At 59.7% G+C, this 15,679-nt stretch overlaps 1 protein-coding gene across 8 annotated transcripts in view; it reads right to left on the bottom strand.

Moving 5' to 3' along the window:
• DNM2 (dynamin 2) overlaps nucleotides 1-15,679 on the bottom strand; it is an 81,000-nt gene that overhangs the window by 5,232 nt on the left and 60,089 nt on the right. For 5 of the 8 annotated variants that reach the window (XM_059159984.1, XM_059159976.1, XM_059159978.1 and 2 more), the window contains exons 13-18: nucleotides 14,189-14,240; nucleotides 13,216-13,227; nucleotides 9,194-9,307; nucleotides 4,257-4,366; nucleotides 1,533-1,644; nucleotides 849-1,013 (exon numbers count right to left, since the gene is read on the bottom strand). In XM_059159984.1, the coding sequence (XP_059015967.1) occupies nucleotides 849-1,013; nucleotides 1,533-1,644; nucleotides 4,257-4,366; nucleotides 9,194-9,307; nucleotides 13,216-13,227; nucleotides 14,189-14,240 (565 nt within the window). The remainder of the gene's footprint in view (nucleotides 1-848; nucleotides 1,014-1,532; nucleotides 1,645-4,256; nucleotides 4,367-9,193; nucleotides 9,308-13,215; nucleotides 13,228-14,188; nucleotides 14,241-15,679) is intronic. The other 3 variants (XM_059159982.1, XM_059159983.1, XM_059159980.1) reach the window with 1 other exon arrangement.

Raw genomic sequence — 15,679 nt, 5'->3', positions numbered from 1 at the left:
GCTCTGGATCCTGTTCCACCGAGAGCTTTTACAGGCGTGACAGGAACCGAGCCTGGTCTACGGAGACTGGTGAGTGCCCAGCTGAGTTGGAGGCCTGAGGCAGGAGCCCCCCGCACCCTCCCAGCAACCTAGAGCCGGACCAGAAAGCAGGCTAAAGCTCTGAGCGGCTCAGGAGCCGTGGAGGAGGCAGGTAATGCCCCGGAGCGAAGGGAGGCTGGGCTGCAGGCCAGCAGGAGGTCGCAGTTTGGGACCTACTCCGTCTGGGTTTTTATCCCACCTCCCACTCTGCTGAGTGACTCAGGGCAGGTTTCTTGACCTTGCTGGGCCTCGTCCTGTCTATAAAATGGAAATGACAGCAGCCCCTCTCCTAGGGTTATCGTAAGGCTGAAAAAATTCAGAGTAAGCGTAGATGTGTGGTGTTAGCTTTAAGTACCTAAGAAAACGGGAGTGAGCCCCGTGTGGCCTGCACCTTCCAATTTCCTGAGAGAGGCGGAGAATCCTGATTCTGATGTTAAAAAAGTAGTGACTCACTCTAACTTTAGATTTTAAGTAAAACAGTGTAGGGACGCCTGGGTGGCTCAGTCGGTTAGGCGTCTACCTTCAGCTCAGGTCACAATCCCGGGGTCCTGGGACCAAGCCCCACGTCGGGCTCCCCACCCAGCAGGGAGTCTGCTTTTCCCTCTGTCCCTCCCCTCGCTCATGCTCTCACTCCCTCTCTCTCAAATAAATAAATAAAATCTTTTAAAAACCAAACACACAGCGTTCAGGCCGATTTGGCTGTGGTGCCCCGGCCCCCGCCCCTGCACCCGCAGGCCCTCTCCCCTCCCCAACCGTGGCCTCGAACTCACGTTGTTGATCATGAGGTGCATGATGGTCTTTGGCATGAGGTCGCGGATGGACTTGTTGATGATGGCCACGTACGAGTCCACCAGGTTGCGAATGGTCTCCACCTGCCGCTCCAGCTGCGGGTCCATGGAGAAGGTGTTCTCCTGGACACCGTCCTCATTTTCTGCCTGCAGGGGAAAGGGCGCAGATGGTGAGGCGAGCCTGGGGAGTCTCCCTTCTCTGAGAACTGCTTGCCGAGGCCTGTCCACCGCCATCTTCCCGGGGACATCCCCTGATGGTCAGGTTGACGCTGTGAGGCCTGCTTGCCCCTGGCCTGAGCTGCCCGGACCTGGGGCGACCGTGGTCCAAGGTGATTAGATCCATTCACCTGGTGACCGGAATATGTTAATTTGGGGGCTGAGGGCAGCCATGTTCACTCTACCTCAAGGACAGGAGGAGGAGAGGGAACAAAACAGATGGGATCCCAGGCCATGTAGCTCCCCGGCCTTGGCTTTAGTTCTCCGAAGTTCCAGAGAACTTCTGGACCGTGACTGTAAAACCTTCTCCACCTCTCTCCTTTGTTTGCTCAAGAGAGCACAGGCTACATGCCTGGAAATGACCCACCCAGGCAGATGCTAGACTCCATCCTCTCCTAGGAGGGGCCAGTTCTGCTCAAGGAGCGTCAGTCGGGCAGGGCAGTTCCTCACCTGGTCCTTCTCAGGGTAGACCCCGGCTCGGAGGAATGAGGCCTTCCAGCTGTCCACGTCCTCCTGGGAGTCACAGGCCAGCTCGATCTGCCGAAGGTCCTTGTAGACGTTCCTGCGGCAAGAGGAAGAGGCCCGTTCTTGACCCTGCGCACAGGCCTGGCCGGTGCAGGAGCTGCAGCGAGGGCTCTGGGGTCTAACGGACAGGGACTCACACCCGAGCCGGGCATAGCCCGAGCCCCAGGATGGTAGCAGCGCCTGCACCATGTCGGGCTGACGGAGCCCCAAGTCAGTGCCCACAGCAGCCAGGACCGTGCCAAGAGCAGAGCGTGTGCTCAGCGAGCATCTGCACCCAGCAGCGTCCGGGAGTTTTGTTTTTTTTGCGCCTTTAGTCGACGCCTCTCTTTCTCCTGGGCACCTCTCCTCATTCATGCTCTCCTGTGGGGGCCGAAGCCTGCCGAAGATACTCTCAGAAGCGGGCATGTGTTCCCATCGAGGTGTCTTCAGGGAGGTTATAGCCAAACTGTGCACAAGAACATTCTGTGATGGGAGAATAGTTCTCAACCGCGCTGTCGGCTGAGGTAGCAACAAGCCACAGACGGGTTCTTCGTGAGCACCGCGAGGGCAGCGGAGGAAGTTCACTCAGGTTGCGTTTCATTTCAGTCAATTTACATTTTTTTTTTTTTTAAAGATTTTATTTATTTATTTGACAGAGAGAAATCACAAGTAGATGGAGAGGCAGGCAGAGAGAGAGAGAGAGGGAAGCAGGCTCTCAGCAGAGAGCCCGATGTGGGACTCGATCCCAGGACCCTGAGATCATGACCTGAGCCGAAGGCAGCGGCTCAACCCACTGAGCCACCCAGGCGCCCCAATTTACATTTAAATGGCTAAATGAGGCCAGTGGCTACTGCACTGGACAGTGAAGGTCTAGAATGTGCGCACATTCCTGGGGGCTGGGCTGTGGGGAATGGAGGGCTGTGGAGCTGTCCCAGGACAGGATGGAGACTCCCAGCTACCACATGGGAGATACTGGGCAAATGTGGGTCTGTGAGCAGAAGGCCGGTGTAGAGCCACAGGCTGGAGGAAAAGCGGACGGACACCATATGGATGGCATTTATGGATGGTGTTCTGTAGGCCAGATCCCACAAGGCAGGTGTGGCCAAGATGGCCCAGCCATCCCAAAGCTTTTGTCTGAGATCAGAGTTTGGGGTTAGTCACGACCTTGTGATGGAGCTACGGCTGGCCGGCAGTCGGCAAGTCCAGAGACTGTGCCCTCCGACTTCTGGAAGGAGTCTTAGGGAGTGAGGGGCACGCCTTCATTGCTCCTTCTCCTCCTCCCTAGTACTGCATGGAACATCATCATGATGGCTGGTGCTTGGGCAGCCATCTTGGAAAAGGAGGAGGAGGGCTCCGGAGTAGGAACACCTGGGCCTGGAAGCCGGAGGAACTGGCCCCTGCCCTGGATGGTGAAGCCATAGGAAACCCAAACCTCTGTCTTGTTTCCATGACTACTATTCTGGCTTTCCTGGGCTCACTCCTAAATACTACGTTAGGTACAACCTTCACCCCCTCACGCAGGGGATCAGGGGCTGGGGAGGCGGGACAGCTGCCCTGTGCTCAGCAATGAAGAACCTCCAAGCCAAAGCCCAGGGTCTGCCTCATGCCCTCGAGCTTTTTAAGCAGGGGAGGTGGGGGTGCAGGGGGAGAGCCGAAGAGATAAAAGGTTTTTGGAGCCAGCTGATGGCAAAGTGGGCCCCAGAGCTTTTGGCCAGCCCAGAACAAAGTGGGATTGAGCTACTCTTACACAAAACATGACATGAGGCTTTTGCCTCGAACCGATGGCAGCGTGGGAGCAGTGGGCCGCAGGGAAGGTGGTCCTGGGGCAGCGGGGATGGTGTGTCCACACACGGCCCTTCCTCCTACTCTCAGACCTCCTGCCAGAACTGGGTTTCTTCCCCAGCTGAGAAAAGCATCTTTGTTTGTGCTAACGTCTCCCCGCTCCACAGCAATGCCCGTGGGGGTGGATTCAGCAAGGCCCCCTGTGCCCTTCTCTTCTCTCTTGACACTCACCCAGCGGTCTCACCCTGACTTTGACCATCACCTTGCAGTAACAGCTCCCCAGTTCACACCCTGCCTGGAGCTCGTTCCAGAACATCAGACTCTGGAACCTACACATCCACCTCCTGGACTCCCCTATGTGGTGTCTCACAGGCCCCTCTCCCTGACCGTTCCCAACCCTATGCTGACTCTGCCTTCTACATCTCAGCAGAGGGCAGCCCGGTCCCTGCGGTGCTCAGGGTCCCCAGAAAATGCCTTCTTCTCTTGTACCTGCATCCACCAGGCCTCTGGTCAGCTCTGACTCTCCGAATAGGCAACCTCCCCCTCTAAGTCCTCGGCCCCACCGGGACCAGTGCCATCCCATCAACCCTGGTCTCCCAGCTCTGGCCCTGTGCTCCCCCCATAGCCACCAGGAGGCGCCCGTGAGCACCCGAGCCAGGACCAGTTCCTCCCCAGCTCAGAACCCTCTATGGCTCCCGCCTCACTTCATCATGTCTCTGCCCAGGGATCCTCCCCGACCACACCCGGAAGCACCCAGTTTTCTGCTTCTTACTTGATTCCCTTTCTAGAACATGACATTCCAGGCCAGGGGACTTATGCAGAAAGCACTCAGTGGATGCTGCTGAATGGCCAAATGAGGCCAGCGACCATAGGCCTGTGGGCCCTCACCTCTGCTCCGTGTTGAAGATGGCAAAGACATGCTTGTTGGACATGAAGCCTTTCTCCACATCGCGGATCTTCAGGTTGTCCAAAGGCAGCATGTACTTCTTCTCCTTCTCCTGCGGGTGGAAGGGGAGGGGTCACCGTGATCTGTTTAACTGAGCATCTGAGGATGCCCTGGGCCGGACACTATGCCAGGGCCTTTGCTGGAATGCTCCTCCTCCCAATGCCCACACGGCTCCCTCGTGTGTCCTTCCGCTTTCTGGGCAGAGGGGACTCTGCTGGAGAGGCCTGCTTTGTCCCCACCCTGCACTCTCCTTCTCCGCCCCTCCCCCCAATCCTATTTCTCCTCTCGGTACCTCCCCTCATGTAACTGGACCCACCACATCCTCTTGCTCATGGACTTAGGCTACCGTCGGTACTGGGCCTGATCTGTCAGTTCAAGGTCAGGGACTCCTACTGCTTTTGTTCACTGCTGACACAGCACGGATACTCAACACTGGCCAGCTCTCATTCTACCCAGAATCCAACCCTTCCTCCACCAGAAATGAAACTGTTAACTCAACTATGACATCTTTACAATGAGCCTATAGCCGAGTTACCACCATGGTCCCATTATACAGAGAGGAAGACTGAGGCCAAGCAAGGCAAGCAACGATTCAGGAGTGGGGCTGGGATTTAAAATAAAATTCAACAGCTTCAGATGTTTCTGGAGCTGGAAAGTGAGCCCCCTTGAGATGACGCCTGAGCTCCAAGGCCACGGAAGTGTCACTCGCTTCCTAAGGGCAGCCCTGTTTAGGAAGTGCCCGCTGAGTGGCCGGCACTCAGTCCTGGTGACTTTGGGGGGTGGGGGGGGCAGCTTGGGAAGGATGTGGATCATGGAAGCCAATGTTCGCTCACCGACGGTGGCTAAGCTCCTAGTGTACCCAGCATAGGGAGGGGCCCCTGCAGGCATGTCACCTTAGACCTCTCCATGGGGGCGGCGTGGGGGACCCATTAACAGGTCTTCCAGGAAACCAGAGAACGGCATCGGGGTGCAACAAGATCCCTTGGTTCCCAGGCCCACGTGACCCACAGTCACTCGACGACCATCCCCCATCCCTGCCAGGGAGGCACTGTGCTCAGAGAGGTAAGGTAGCTGCCCAGGGCCACACAGCAGGGGGAGTGGCCCACACCGGGATTCCAGAAGCCAGGCCTACGTGCCCCACAGCCAGGTTCTGCACACCACCCTCTCTTTTACCTCTGGGGATCTTGGGAGAGGAGACCCCTTCCTCCTCATCCACCTGTTTTGTCCCTGGGTAGAGAAGGCCCCAGAACAAAGCCCAACATGGCTGCTCCCTCCGAATTCCAAAGCAGCCACTGTGATCGAGGGGAAGGGGGGCCAGGGGCTCCCTAGCAGGTGGGGACTGGCTTCAAGTTTCAGGACGGCAGGAAGAGAGGCAGGAGTGCGCAGCGGGCTTGGTGCCTGCCCTTGGCCCTGTAGCCTTGGGACCTCAGATGGGCTCTGCCCCAACCTGGCCATGTGCTCTTGGGCAGGCCACTGCCCCTCTCTGCCTCAGTTTTCTCATCTGTCAAAGGCGGACAGGAATCTGGCCCTACTTGTGTGAGGTGAGGATTAAGGCAAGCTCATGAGGCACTACAAGGGTTTTCTTCTGTGTGTCTGTCTGTCCCTCTATGGCTCCAGAGTCTGTTCCCTGGGCTCCGGCAAAGGAGGAAGCAGGGCCGAGCTACAGTGAGGGGCCTCAGAGGGGCCCAGTGGCCACGGAGGTGGGAAACCCCCGTTCAGCCTGCATTCTGGGAGTCCAAGGATGGAGGGTGGCGGAGAAAGGCTCCAGGCAAGGTCCAGGGCCCCACCAACGTCCCAGAGAAAAGTCTTGTGGGGTTTAGCAGGGGCCCAGGCAGGGGTTCCCCGCCAGGAAGATGGAAGGGCCTCTGCTGCCCCCGCCGTGCTGTGTCAGGAGACAGGAAGCTTCCAGTCGGCCGATCAGGCCAAGTAACTGAGTCACAGTCCTTCTGGGCCCTGAGCGAGACGCCACATCTGGAACTGTTTATAGTGTGATTCCGCCCAGAGGCAGCGGCGGCCTTCCTGATGCTGACACGCACACACGGAGCACAAGCACTCCCGGAGACTCGGCGGTGCGCACACCCCGCCCCCAGCCGACCCCCGGAGACCTTCCCGGCACACAGAGGCGGCGGACCCAAACCCTCCCTCCCGCCCACGCCCACCCGCTCCCCAACCCCCTCCTTAGGATTTCCTGCAAACCCACAACTTTCTCCAGATGCGAGCCAGCCCCGGCCGTGCCACGTCAGAGGAGACGAAGCGGATCGGCGCCGCCAGTGGCCTCCTCGCCTGCTCCGAAGGGCTGGGGCGCGGTGGCCCTACTCGCCCCCCCGGGGGCCTGCGGGATGGACAGCCGGCCCCGCCAACCCAGTGTTCAGACTACCTGTTCAGGGGGCTCTGAATGTGTACAGTAGTCTGCACATTGGTTAGGCTGGGCTCGGGCAAGCGGCGCATCGGGACCGGCACCCCCCAAACTTGCTGCCGCCTCCACGGCGAGGCAGACCCGGAGGTGAGTGTCGCCGCCCACGGCCCTGCTTCCCACTGGGGTGGAGGCCTGGACAAAAGACTGGGGAGTCCAGAAGGGCCTGGGTGGGAGAAGAGGGACCAGGGAGAGGCAAAGGGAGCCTGTTGAGGGGTTGGGGGCTCTCGGCAGAATCGGTCCCCTACTCCATCCCCACATGGTGACTGCTTCCTCTCGGTGGTTTTTCAAAATAAAGAAATACGTCGGCTTGCCTCTCTGAGCGCTCTCTGAGAAAGCGGCCTGATCGTGGGGCGGGGTGGGGGCGGTTGGCTGCCACGTGTGTGACTCCGAGGGTCCCTGCTCTGCGGGGATCTGGCTCCTGCCCCTCCTGATCAGAGGCTGCTTTGTGTCTGGGGCGCACACAGGGCCCCGCTCCCGGGCCTGCTGGTTCTCATTCCTGCCGGCGGGCGCTCTACCCTCCACCCGCCCAGCACGTCCTCCGGGCCCACAGGAGGGCCCGGGGCTCCTGCCCTCAACCCCCCCATGAGGGGAAGACAAGGCAGCCCCTCCCGCCCTGAAGGAAGGTGCTCTGAGAACTGGACGGTGGGGCGAGCTGCGATCACGCGGTCTGGGCCGGGAAGAGCCTCTGCCCTCGGCCCACGGCTGTGGCCAAGCCTGGCGCTCCCACCCCAGGTGGAGATGCCCGGGCCCAAGGTGGAGACCAGCCCTGGCCGGGCCTGGCAGCTGATGCCCCAGTGCAGACTGGCTTTCAGACTGCGGGGGTGGAAGGAGGGAGAAAATGGACAAGCATCCTCCTGACCCGCCCTCAGCCCGGCCATTTTGAGAAGCTGCTGCAGCCACGAGTGTCCCTTCCGGAGAGCCTGGTCTCGCCCTCCCTCAACATCCCAACCCCGTGAGGCTCTGTGAGCCTGCAAACGCCCTCCCGCAGTTTAGAAACAGCAGCCAGACAGGGTCCTTCAGGAGGCTCGGGGTTTCCGACGCTCCTGGAAGGTTCCAGGATGACTCTCTGACCTGGTGTGTCCAGTGGGATACCATTTCTCCTGAAACATCCTCCCTCAGAGGAACCGTGTCTGGCCTGGGCCCTGAGGGAATGGTCCAGGCCAGGGCTGAGGTGTCTCTCAGGATGGGGAGCACCTGCGCTGTGACAACCCCCCCACCCCCCGCCATGGGGACCCTTCCACGCTCTGTGACACCGGGCAGATCAGCGCTTGCGGCCTGAATCCTCCCTGGCAAACAGAGTGCAAGGATTTCCTGAGGAAAATGTGGCCACGATGGGTTCTCCAAGCCAGCAAGCCTGTTATAAGGCGCAGGAACTGTGCCCTCCCAGGTGAGCAGGACACACAGCAGCCACGTGACTAGATTCCGGTCAGGGGTGTGAGCAGAGCGATTCATGGACCTTCCTCATCAGGCCTTTCTTCCCCTTCCTCCGGTGGTTAGAGGGCGCAGTGTGATGGGCACGGGGCTTCCGGGACCATGATGGGGAGCCACATGTTAAGGGGACGATGGGGAAGGTGGAGCTTGGGCCCACGCCAGCCTCACAGAACCAGGACATGGGAAGGAAAGAGACTGCTGTCCTTGTCAGTGCCTTCACTTGGGGCCTCTTGTCACAGACACTGAACTCCACCCCGGCCAATGGGGAGAGCCTGGAGGCCCAGGAAAATGAGAGAAACATAGTGGCCCTCCCTGGTGACCCTCAGAAGCCAACCGGCTCTCAAGAGAGCAGCAACAGGGTGGCATCATTCCCGCGCCACTAAGCCGTGGCCACATTATTAAAGGAACGAAGCAAAGCGACGGGCCCCTCAGGACCGAGGGCGGGCCCGTGCGGGGGCCCAGACAGCCGCGGCGTGCCCGAGGCTGCGGGCTGGACTCGCTGCCCTTGCCCACAGGGTCATGGAGACTGCAGGAGGTGGTGGCCTGCGGGCTACTGCTCAGGTGTCCTTTGGACAAGGACAAGCACTTGCAGACTGCTCGAAGCACAGACACTAGAGCTCGGCCCATCACAGGGCCCGTGCTGTTGCACTTCACAGATGGGGAAACAGAGGCCTGCAGAGGCTAAGCACCTGGCTGGGCCAGTGCAGGCTGCAGACGCCAGAAGCCCGGCCCCCCAGCAGCCGGGGGGTGAGTGGGAGTCCCCGACCTGGCGCCCCGTCCCCTCTGAGAGCCAGGGATGCCTCCCTGTGACTCTGCGAGCAGGGCTCCGTTTCTAGCGGGCCGAGGGCTCCCCTCCACCTTCTTTCCCACCTGGAGGAGTGGCGCAGCCATGTGGCTGGACACACCGCTTCCCCCCAACCCCTGGGGCTGGCACGACCGTTCTCTGCGGGAGCCCTGGGAGCCTTTGTTGAATGACCCGGAGTGAGGGAGTGAGCAACCCCCGCAACTGCGCCCTCCCAACCCTGCACTCACCTCCTCATCCTTGTACCAGGACAGAGACTCGGCGGTCAGCACAAACCAGTACTCCTTGGAGCCGCCCTTCATGAGGCTGATGTTGTTGATGGTCAACCAGCCCCTGCGGATCACCTGCGGGGGACGGGGTGCTCAGAAGACAACGCCCGCCGCCCTGCCGGGCCCACCCCTGCGTAGCGGCCACTGCCCTTGTCCCCAGGATGGAAGAGGGACCACGGCAGGGACACCTCCAGCCTGAAGCCCAGCGACCCAACTCCACCTTGCCCCTAAGCACTTCCCACTGGCAACCAACAGGGGACACCCAGGCAGACAGACACGGGGCACGCACTCACCCACGAGCCTGGGGGTGACAGGGAACCGGGCCCCGGGAGACCCCTGCCCACAGGGTTAGGTTCAGTACACGCAGGCAAGCACAGGGATGCCCATCGTCTAGAAGGGGCCGAGGGAAGGTCCCGGGCCCGTACATGTGTCACATGGGATGTGACACTGGAGGAACCACACCTGCAAGACGCAGGCGCCACGCGGCCCGCTGCCCCCTCACACCCTCCTGGAAGACAGCTGCTGGGTGAGGGGAGGCTGCAGGAACCGCCCCCAGACGGAGCGGCTCTTGCTTTCCTTTCGCAGCTGCCTAGCAGGGGTGCACCACGCAGCGTCAGCTCGGCAGCCCGATGTCCTGGCTCACCTGCCCAGCCCACTCAGGGGAACACCGGTGGGCAAGGGGACCTGCTCTGAACGGGGATTGTGGCCAGTCTCCGTCCTGGGTCTCCCTCCCCCACAGACTCTTCCCAGAGGATAGGAGGAAGGGAAGCTTCCACCCAGAGGGCTGGGGCCAAAGGTCTGATCCTGGGGAAGCTGCAGGGCATCCTGCACCCATGCTGGCTTCAAACCCGGGGGCAGATTCTGGCTGGAGGATCCCCAGATGGGTCTTGTGTGGCTGCAGCGGTCATCTGAGTAGGAGGCCCAACCCAGGCCTACACAGAGGACTCACCTGACAGATCTACGTAGGCAGCCTGGGCGGCCATGGTCCTACGTTCCCCGGGTCATGAAGGCATGTGTGGGCTGGAGCTACCCACCACTCTGGATTGGGGACCCCAGGGCAGCGGGAAGCACGGAGAGGCACACGCAGGCCCGTGTGGGGCCCAGGCAGCAACAAACCAGGCCAAGCAACAGAGGTGTGGCCAAGGACAGCTGGGAGGGACTGGTGTGGAGTCCCCCCAGGGTAGGGTGTGGAAAAAGCACCAGTGATGCTGCTACCCGTGTTCCTGATGGGTGGGTCTCAAGAGGGTCCCCCATCCCGTCTTCTGTCCTGCCCCTAGGCCTGTCAGATGTTCACAGGGCCACCTGCCTCCTGGGGTTGGAATCAGGCTCTGAGCATGCCCAGAGGCCCTTGCACTACCCAGAAGTCCTTGCCCAGGGTGAGGACAGCACAGGATGCCACCTGAGAGCCCTTCTTCAGGCTTCCTAGTGATGACCAAAGCACTGGAGAGACCTGCGGCCATCAGGGAGCACCTGCCTAACCTGGGCTGCCCAGCGGGCGAGGGGGCGGAGGCCTTCAGCCTCAGTAAGGTCATCCTCCCCGGGCACCCTGGTTTAGCACCGAAAATCTGTGGAGTCCTGGGAACAGCCCCCAGGCCCAGGCAAAGGGGGGATGCCTGGTCACACTAGGGGCAAGGATGGTCTTCAGACTCAGGCCCTAGGCCGTCCTGCATCTGACCCAGGAAGGAGTCCCTGCTCTAGCCCCCATGCCCCACCCGAGGGCTGTGCATTCATACTGGCTCCTCCCTTCCCCACTGGGGCAGGGGTGGAGGGCGGCGGGCAGGGCCTGCCTAGTCCCGGCCCAGGCCAGGCAGAAGAGACACATCTAGACCTCGGTCACTGAGCAACTAGCAGAAGGGGAGCAGGAGGCAGAGCTCACGGGTGGTCAGGGCTCCCCAGAAATCTTTACATGGTGAGGCCTCTCTACTCCAGGGCCCAGCCCAGTTCCTGAGGGAGCAGATGTATCCCACCTGCTCCTCAGGCTTGGCTCACCCGCCTCCACCCTCAGTGCGCCCCAGGCAGAGTGGGCGGACAGGGCCCAGGCCGAGCTGTGGCTCGTGTGGCCAGGCCGGGCCCGGAATGGCACATCTGAGTCTCGAGGCAGGAGGCCGCCGGGTAGGCTTGGAGAAGCCTCCAAGGTCCCCTTCCCCTCGAGCTGCCCAGAGAGCGGTCCGTGTGGGAGCCAAGTGGGGTCAGAGACGAAATCCCACCCTGGGGAGGCCCAAGCCGTGGGCTGCAGACACACGCGTGGAGTCTAGAGGAGAGCGGGGCGAGCCTCCTCGTCCAAGAGCCAGACTTGTGCCCCAGGGGCCTGGCTTAGAAGGAGTGGGGTGGCGGAGGACAGAAGAGGCAGGCAGGCTCCCACGCTCCAGGGTGCACAGCGACAGGCATGCAGGCACGCCAGGGATGGGAGGAAGGGCCGCCGGGGGAGCGCGGGCGGCAGGCAGGAAGCAGCAAGCTGGGGCCCGCTGGCAGGGTGGGTCAGCCTCCTCCTGGGTGAGGGTCTCGGCCTGAGTCACCCAGGGCAGGGATGGAAACCACGGCTGGGAGACCCAGGGGCCCACAGCCTTGATGGATGTGGCAGGGCTGGCCTTTGTAGCTGGGGATATGGAATCTGGCAGGAAAAGAATGACTAAACCTCTTGGGGTGCGAGGGAGGAAACGGTTCGAGTTCCAAGAGGACGGTGGGGGGGGGGGGGGCGACATCGGGAAAAGCGGGAACTACAGGCTTAAGGACCAGTGATTCCTCCGGCCACTGCCCCCGCCCGACCCTGCCGAGCCCCAGATGCAGCACAGCCCTGGCCCAGGATGAGCTCAGCTACTTCGACCCAGGGGCTCACCAGAAAATCCCTGCCAGAGGGCAGCAGCCGGCCGCCCAGCGCCTCAGGGGCCGATGGTGGGAGAACAGCCCGGAGGAGGAGGCGCAGGCCTTGCTCTCTGACATGGAGAGCTGGGGTTGAAGCCAGCTGCCTGGGCTTTCAAGCACCTTGAAAACAGCTCACCTCTCAGATGGGAGCAGCACCTGGCCCCCAGTGGGCGGGCCTGGGCTGGGCCACACATGGAGAGGAGGTGTTCCCTATAACAGGGATGGCAAATACCATTCATTGTGGGCAGCCACACTGACCAACGGGTAGCAACTGCCACCTCAGTTGAGAATTCCAAGTGAGAATTCTGGGCGCAGGTGGAAAGCGTGCCAGGAGCGACTAGTGATGTCTGCCGTAGGCAAAATACAAGGGAAGGGGAGCAAGTGGACCAGAACAGTCTGATCAGCCATCACATCTGCCACGGGGACAGAAAGATAGTGGCAGCATCCAGGAGAGAGTTTCCTGATCAATCAATCAGTCATGTCTCCCATGGGTGTGGGAGGGGTGCCACGTGCAAAGCTATCACGTGGAAAAAAAATTCTTTGACCAGTTAGTCACATCTGCCAAGAGATGGGGCGTGGTGGCATGTTCAGGAAAGAATGCCGGGATTGATTAGCTATGCCTGCCCCCGGCACACACAGGGGAGAGGCACAGAGGGAAGAGTGCTGGATCCATTAGTAATGTCTGCCATGAGTGCAGGAGGAGAAAAATTCAGCATGGTGATGTCTGCACTGGAGCGGTGGCAGTGACTAGAACATGTTCCAAGAACGCAGGACTTAAGCAAAATCTTCCCTGGCCAGGGAGGTGAGGGGAGGGAAGCGTGGGAGGTGTTAGCTGAGTATTTGCCATCCCTGACCTACAGGAAACTAGCTAAATGTGTCAGGAATGGGCTGGAGGGGTGGGCCTCCCACAAGGATGGTGGTGAGGTTAGTGTCTGTGTGAGTTGGCTTATGCCCAGGGCAACACGGAGGCCAGCAGGTGCTGGCCATGGCAGGCGGTTTTTAGGTTAGCTTGATTTTTAGTTGGTTCTGTTATTCTGGGGTGAAGGGATGTTACGGGGTGGCGAGGTCTCCACCACTCTTGGGTTCTCTAACATTTGCTACCACGCTAAGTGGGTACTTACCAAGATCTCCCCCTTTGAAAATGCAAAGTTAGGATTGTGGGTAAATCAAAGAAGAGCAGGCAGAGGAAGAGAAACGTAAGGGACATGAGGGGACAGAGAAAAAGCAGGAAAAGCACAAAAATGGGAGGAGAGAAGAGCAGGGGGAAAAAACAGCAAAAGAAAAAAAATTACATGCTATTAATTATATTCATGGTGTTAATATTTAATTCATTATCATCTCCCGAAACAAAAAAGCAACAATATATGTATGACCTACGGCAAGCGCAAAAAAAATCATGCAGTGGTTATATCCTTCTTTTCCAGAGGGTTCCATAACCGTGCAGGACAGAGAGCCCCTACCCCTGCCTCCACCCCCACCCTGCCTACCATGGAGAAGCGGGGCGGGCACTGGCAGAAATTTTTGCAAAAACTGATGTGTTTTCTTAGAGAAATAAAAGAGGCACCTGCTACCGGCATGTATGAAGCTGTTCATATTGTTCATGGCCAAGGCCTCTGGCTGGGACATGACATCGAGGTAGAAACCCCTCCCGGGGCTCTGGGCTTCTTCAGGTATGGGGCTCAAAGTCCCCTCAGGCTCCCCAGGGCGGCTTATCACAATGCAGCCTCCCACCCAGACCCTCCCACAGATTCCGAGTCTCTGGGGCTAGGGCTGGGAACCCCATTTGGCTGCAGACATCCACTGGTGACTGGGCTGCCCCTCTCCCCAGGGTCAAGTTCTAAGCGTGGCCGTGGATGTCAGATGGGGCCTCGTGGATACACAAATTTGGCCCCCTCCCCAGCCTGTGCCAGAGCTTCAGCTCAAAGATACGCTTCCTGAAACATCAAAGCCTGAACAGACTCAAGAGGCTGGGAAGTGGGGGTAAAGGGTCTGGTGGGACATGCCACAAGCCAGGCACCATCACTGGGCTCAGTGGTCCCTAAGTGACCATCCGCCCCCGAGGGTAGGGCTATAGGCTATGGAGGGGTGGGCTACCTGGTTGGGGATGGCTCTCTTCTTATTCAGCTGTGTGTTCCTCTGCTGGGCGCTGCAAACAAAGCAGAGAGAGGACTCATGTGGTGATGCGCAGGAGGGATGTGGTGGGGTTCTCTCCCTGGCTAGGGGGTGGGGTGGGGGGGGGGTGTGGCGAGTGGCCAGTTAAGGCCAGAGGCAGAGAGAAGCCAAAGGGCAAGAGTCAGGCTCATGCAAGGAGAAAATGTATCTAAACTGAAGCTTCAAGGCCCTGACCTCAGCCATTCCCAAGAGCACCAGCTACTGCCGGGACTCAACAGTCCCAGAGCCTCCAAGGCGGGGGCCTGAGAAGCTGGACTCCCAGGGGGCTGGGAGGGGGCCATAGTGGCTTCAGAGTAACTTGAGCACCAGGCTGTCCGGGGGTCAAACCTGAGGCTTCTCCCCACTCTCTTCCCATCCCTGACTGGCAGCAAGTCTTCAATGGCTCTGACCACAGAGCCAGCCAGCCCGGGAGATCAGACCATGGGACAGCCGCCCGCTATGCATCTTTCTAGAAGGTCTCTTATTCGTCTACAGTCCCTGATCTCTTCTTCTTCAGCTACCCTGTTTTCTGGCTGGTTCGTGCCAAGCAGATGAAGATCAGATACCTTGCACGTGGGAACCTACTTAGCTCCCTTGTTCACCCTATCTTCCGCTGGGACAATCACAGCGCCGCCTGCAAACAACTGACTGTGTCCTGTAACTTAGACATCCTATTTTCTTTTCTTGTCATATTGCTTTAGGAACTTTCAGAATACGACCAGGAAAACCACCTTGTTTCATTCCTTTACTGGCTGCCTCTGGGGCTGTACCTGCAAGTTCAAGCTGGCTGTTGGGATAAAGGAAAGGGGGAGCGAGCAGGAAAGGGGGAGGGAGGGTTAAGGAAGTAGGCATCTATTCCTATTGTCGGTCAAGGTTGGAACATTTACAACAGGGGAAGAGTTTATCCACCGATTTTCCTAACATCCAATGAGTTTATTATAGAGCTTTTTCTCCAGGCCCTGGTGGTTGTGTTTAGGGGACAGCCCAGAGCACGCAAGCCCAGGAAGGAGTTCAGTCAACAGCGTCAGAAGGAGACGGGACTGATTAGGCCACACACAGTGACGGCTGGATGCCAGTGAGGTCTCGGATGTGCTGCTTCCGAGGGGCTTCCTGGCTCCCACCCTCCCCGGGCAGCCTGTGCAGCTGCTCCTCTCCCCTTGCCTCTGCCCAATCAGGAATGTCTTGCTGTTGGGAATGGGGGCGGGCGGGTGGGAGGGAGTGGGGAATGGTGGGGGGAAGGAGTCCAAAGTCCCCCCCGGCGATGGGGCCTGGGTCTCTCACCTCTACCTTGCTTCGGTCTCCCCAGCCCTCCCTGCTTTTTGGCCTTCCTTCCCTGTCTCCAACGCTGTTTGGTCCCCTGTCCCCTGCCTGTCACCGGCATTCTCCCCCAGGCAACATCCTTGCCCCCCTTTCCTACAGCCCTTCACCTACTCC

Source organism: Mustela lutreola, chromosome 2, assembly GCF_030435805.1.
Source record: "Mustela lutreola isolate mMusLut2 chromosome 2, mMusLut2.pri, whole genome shotgun sequence".
In the NCBI taxonomy this organism is placed as follows: Eukaryota; Metazoa; Chordata; class Mammalia; order Carnivora; family Mustelidae; genus Mustela; species Mustela lutreola.
This window is presented reverse-complemented; position numbering and strand designations above follow the sequence as displayed.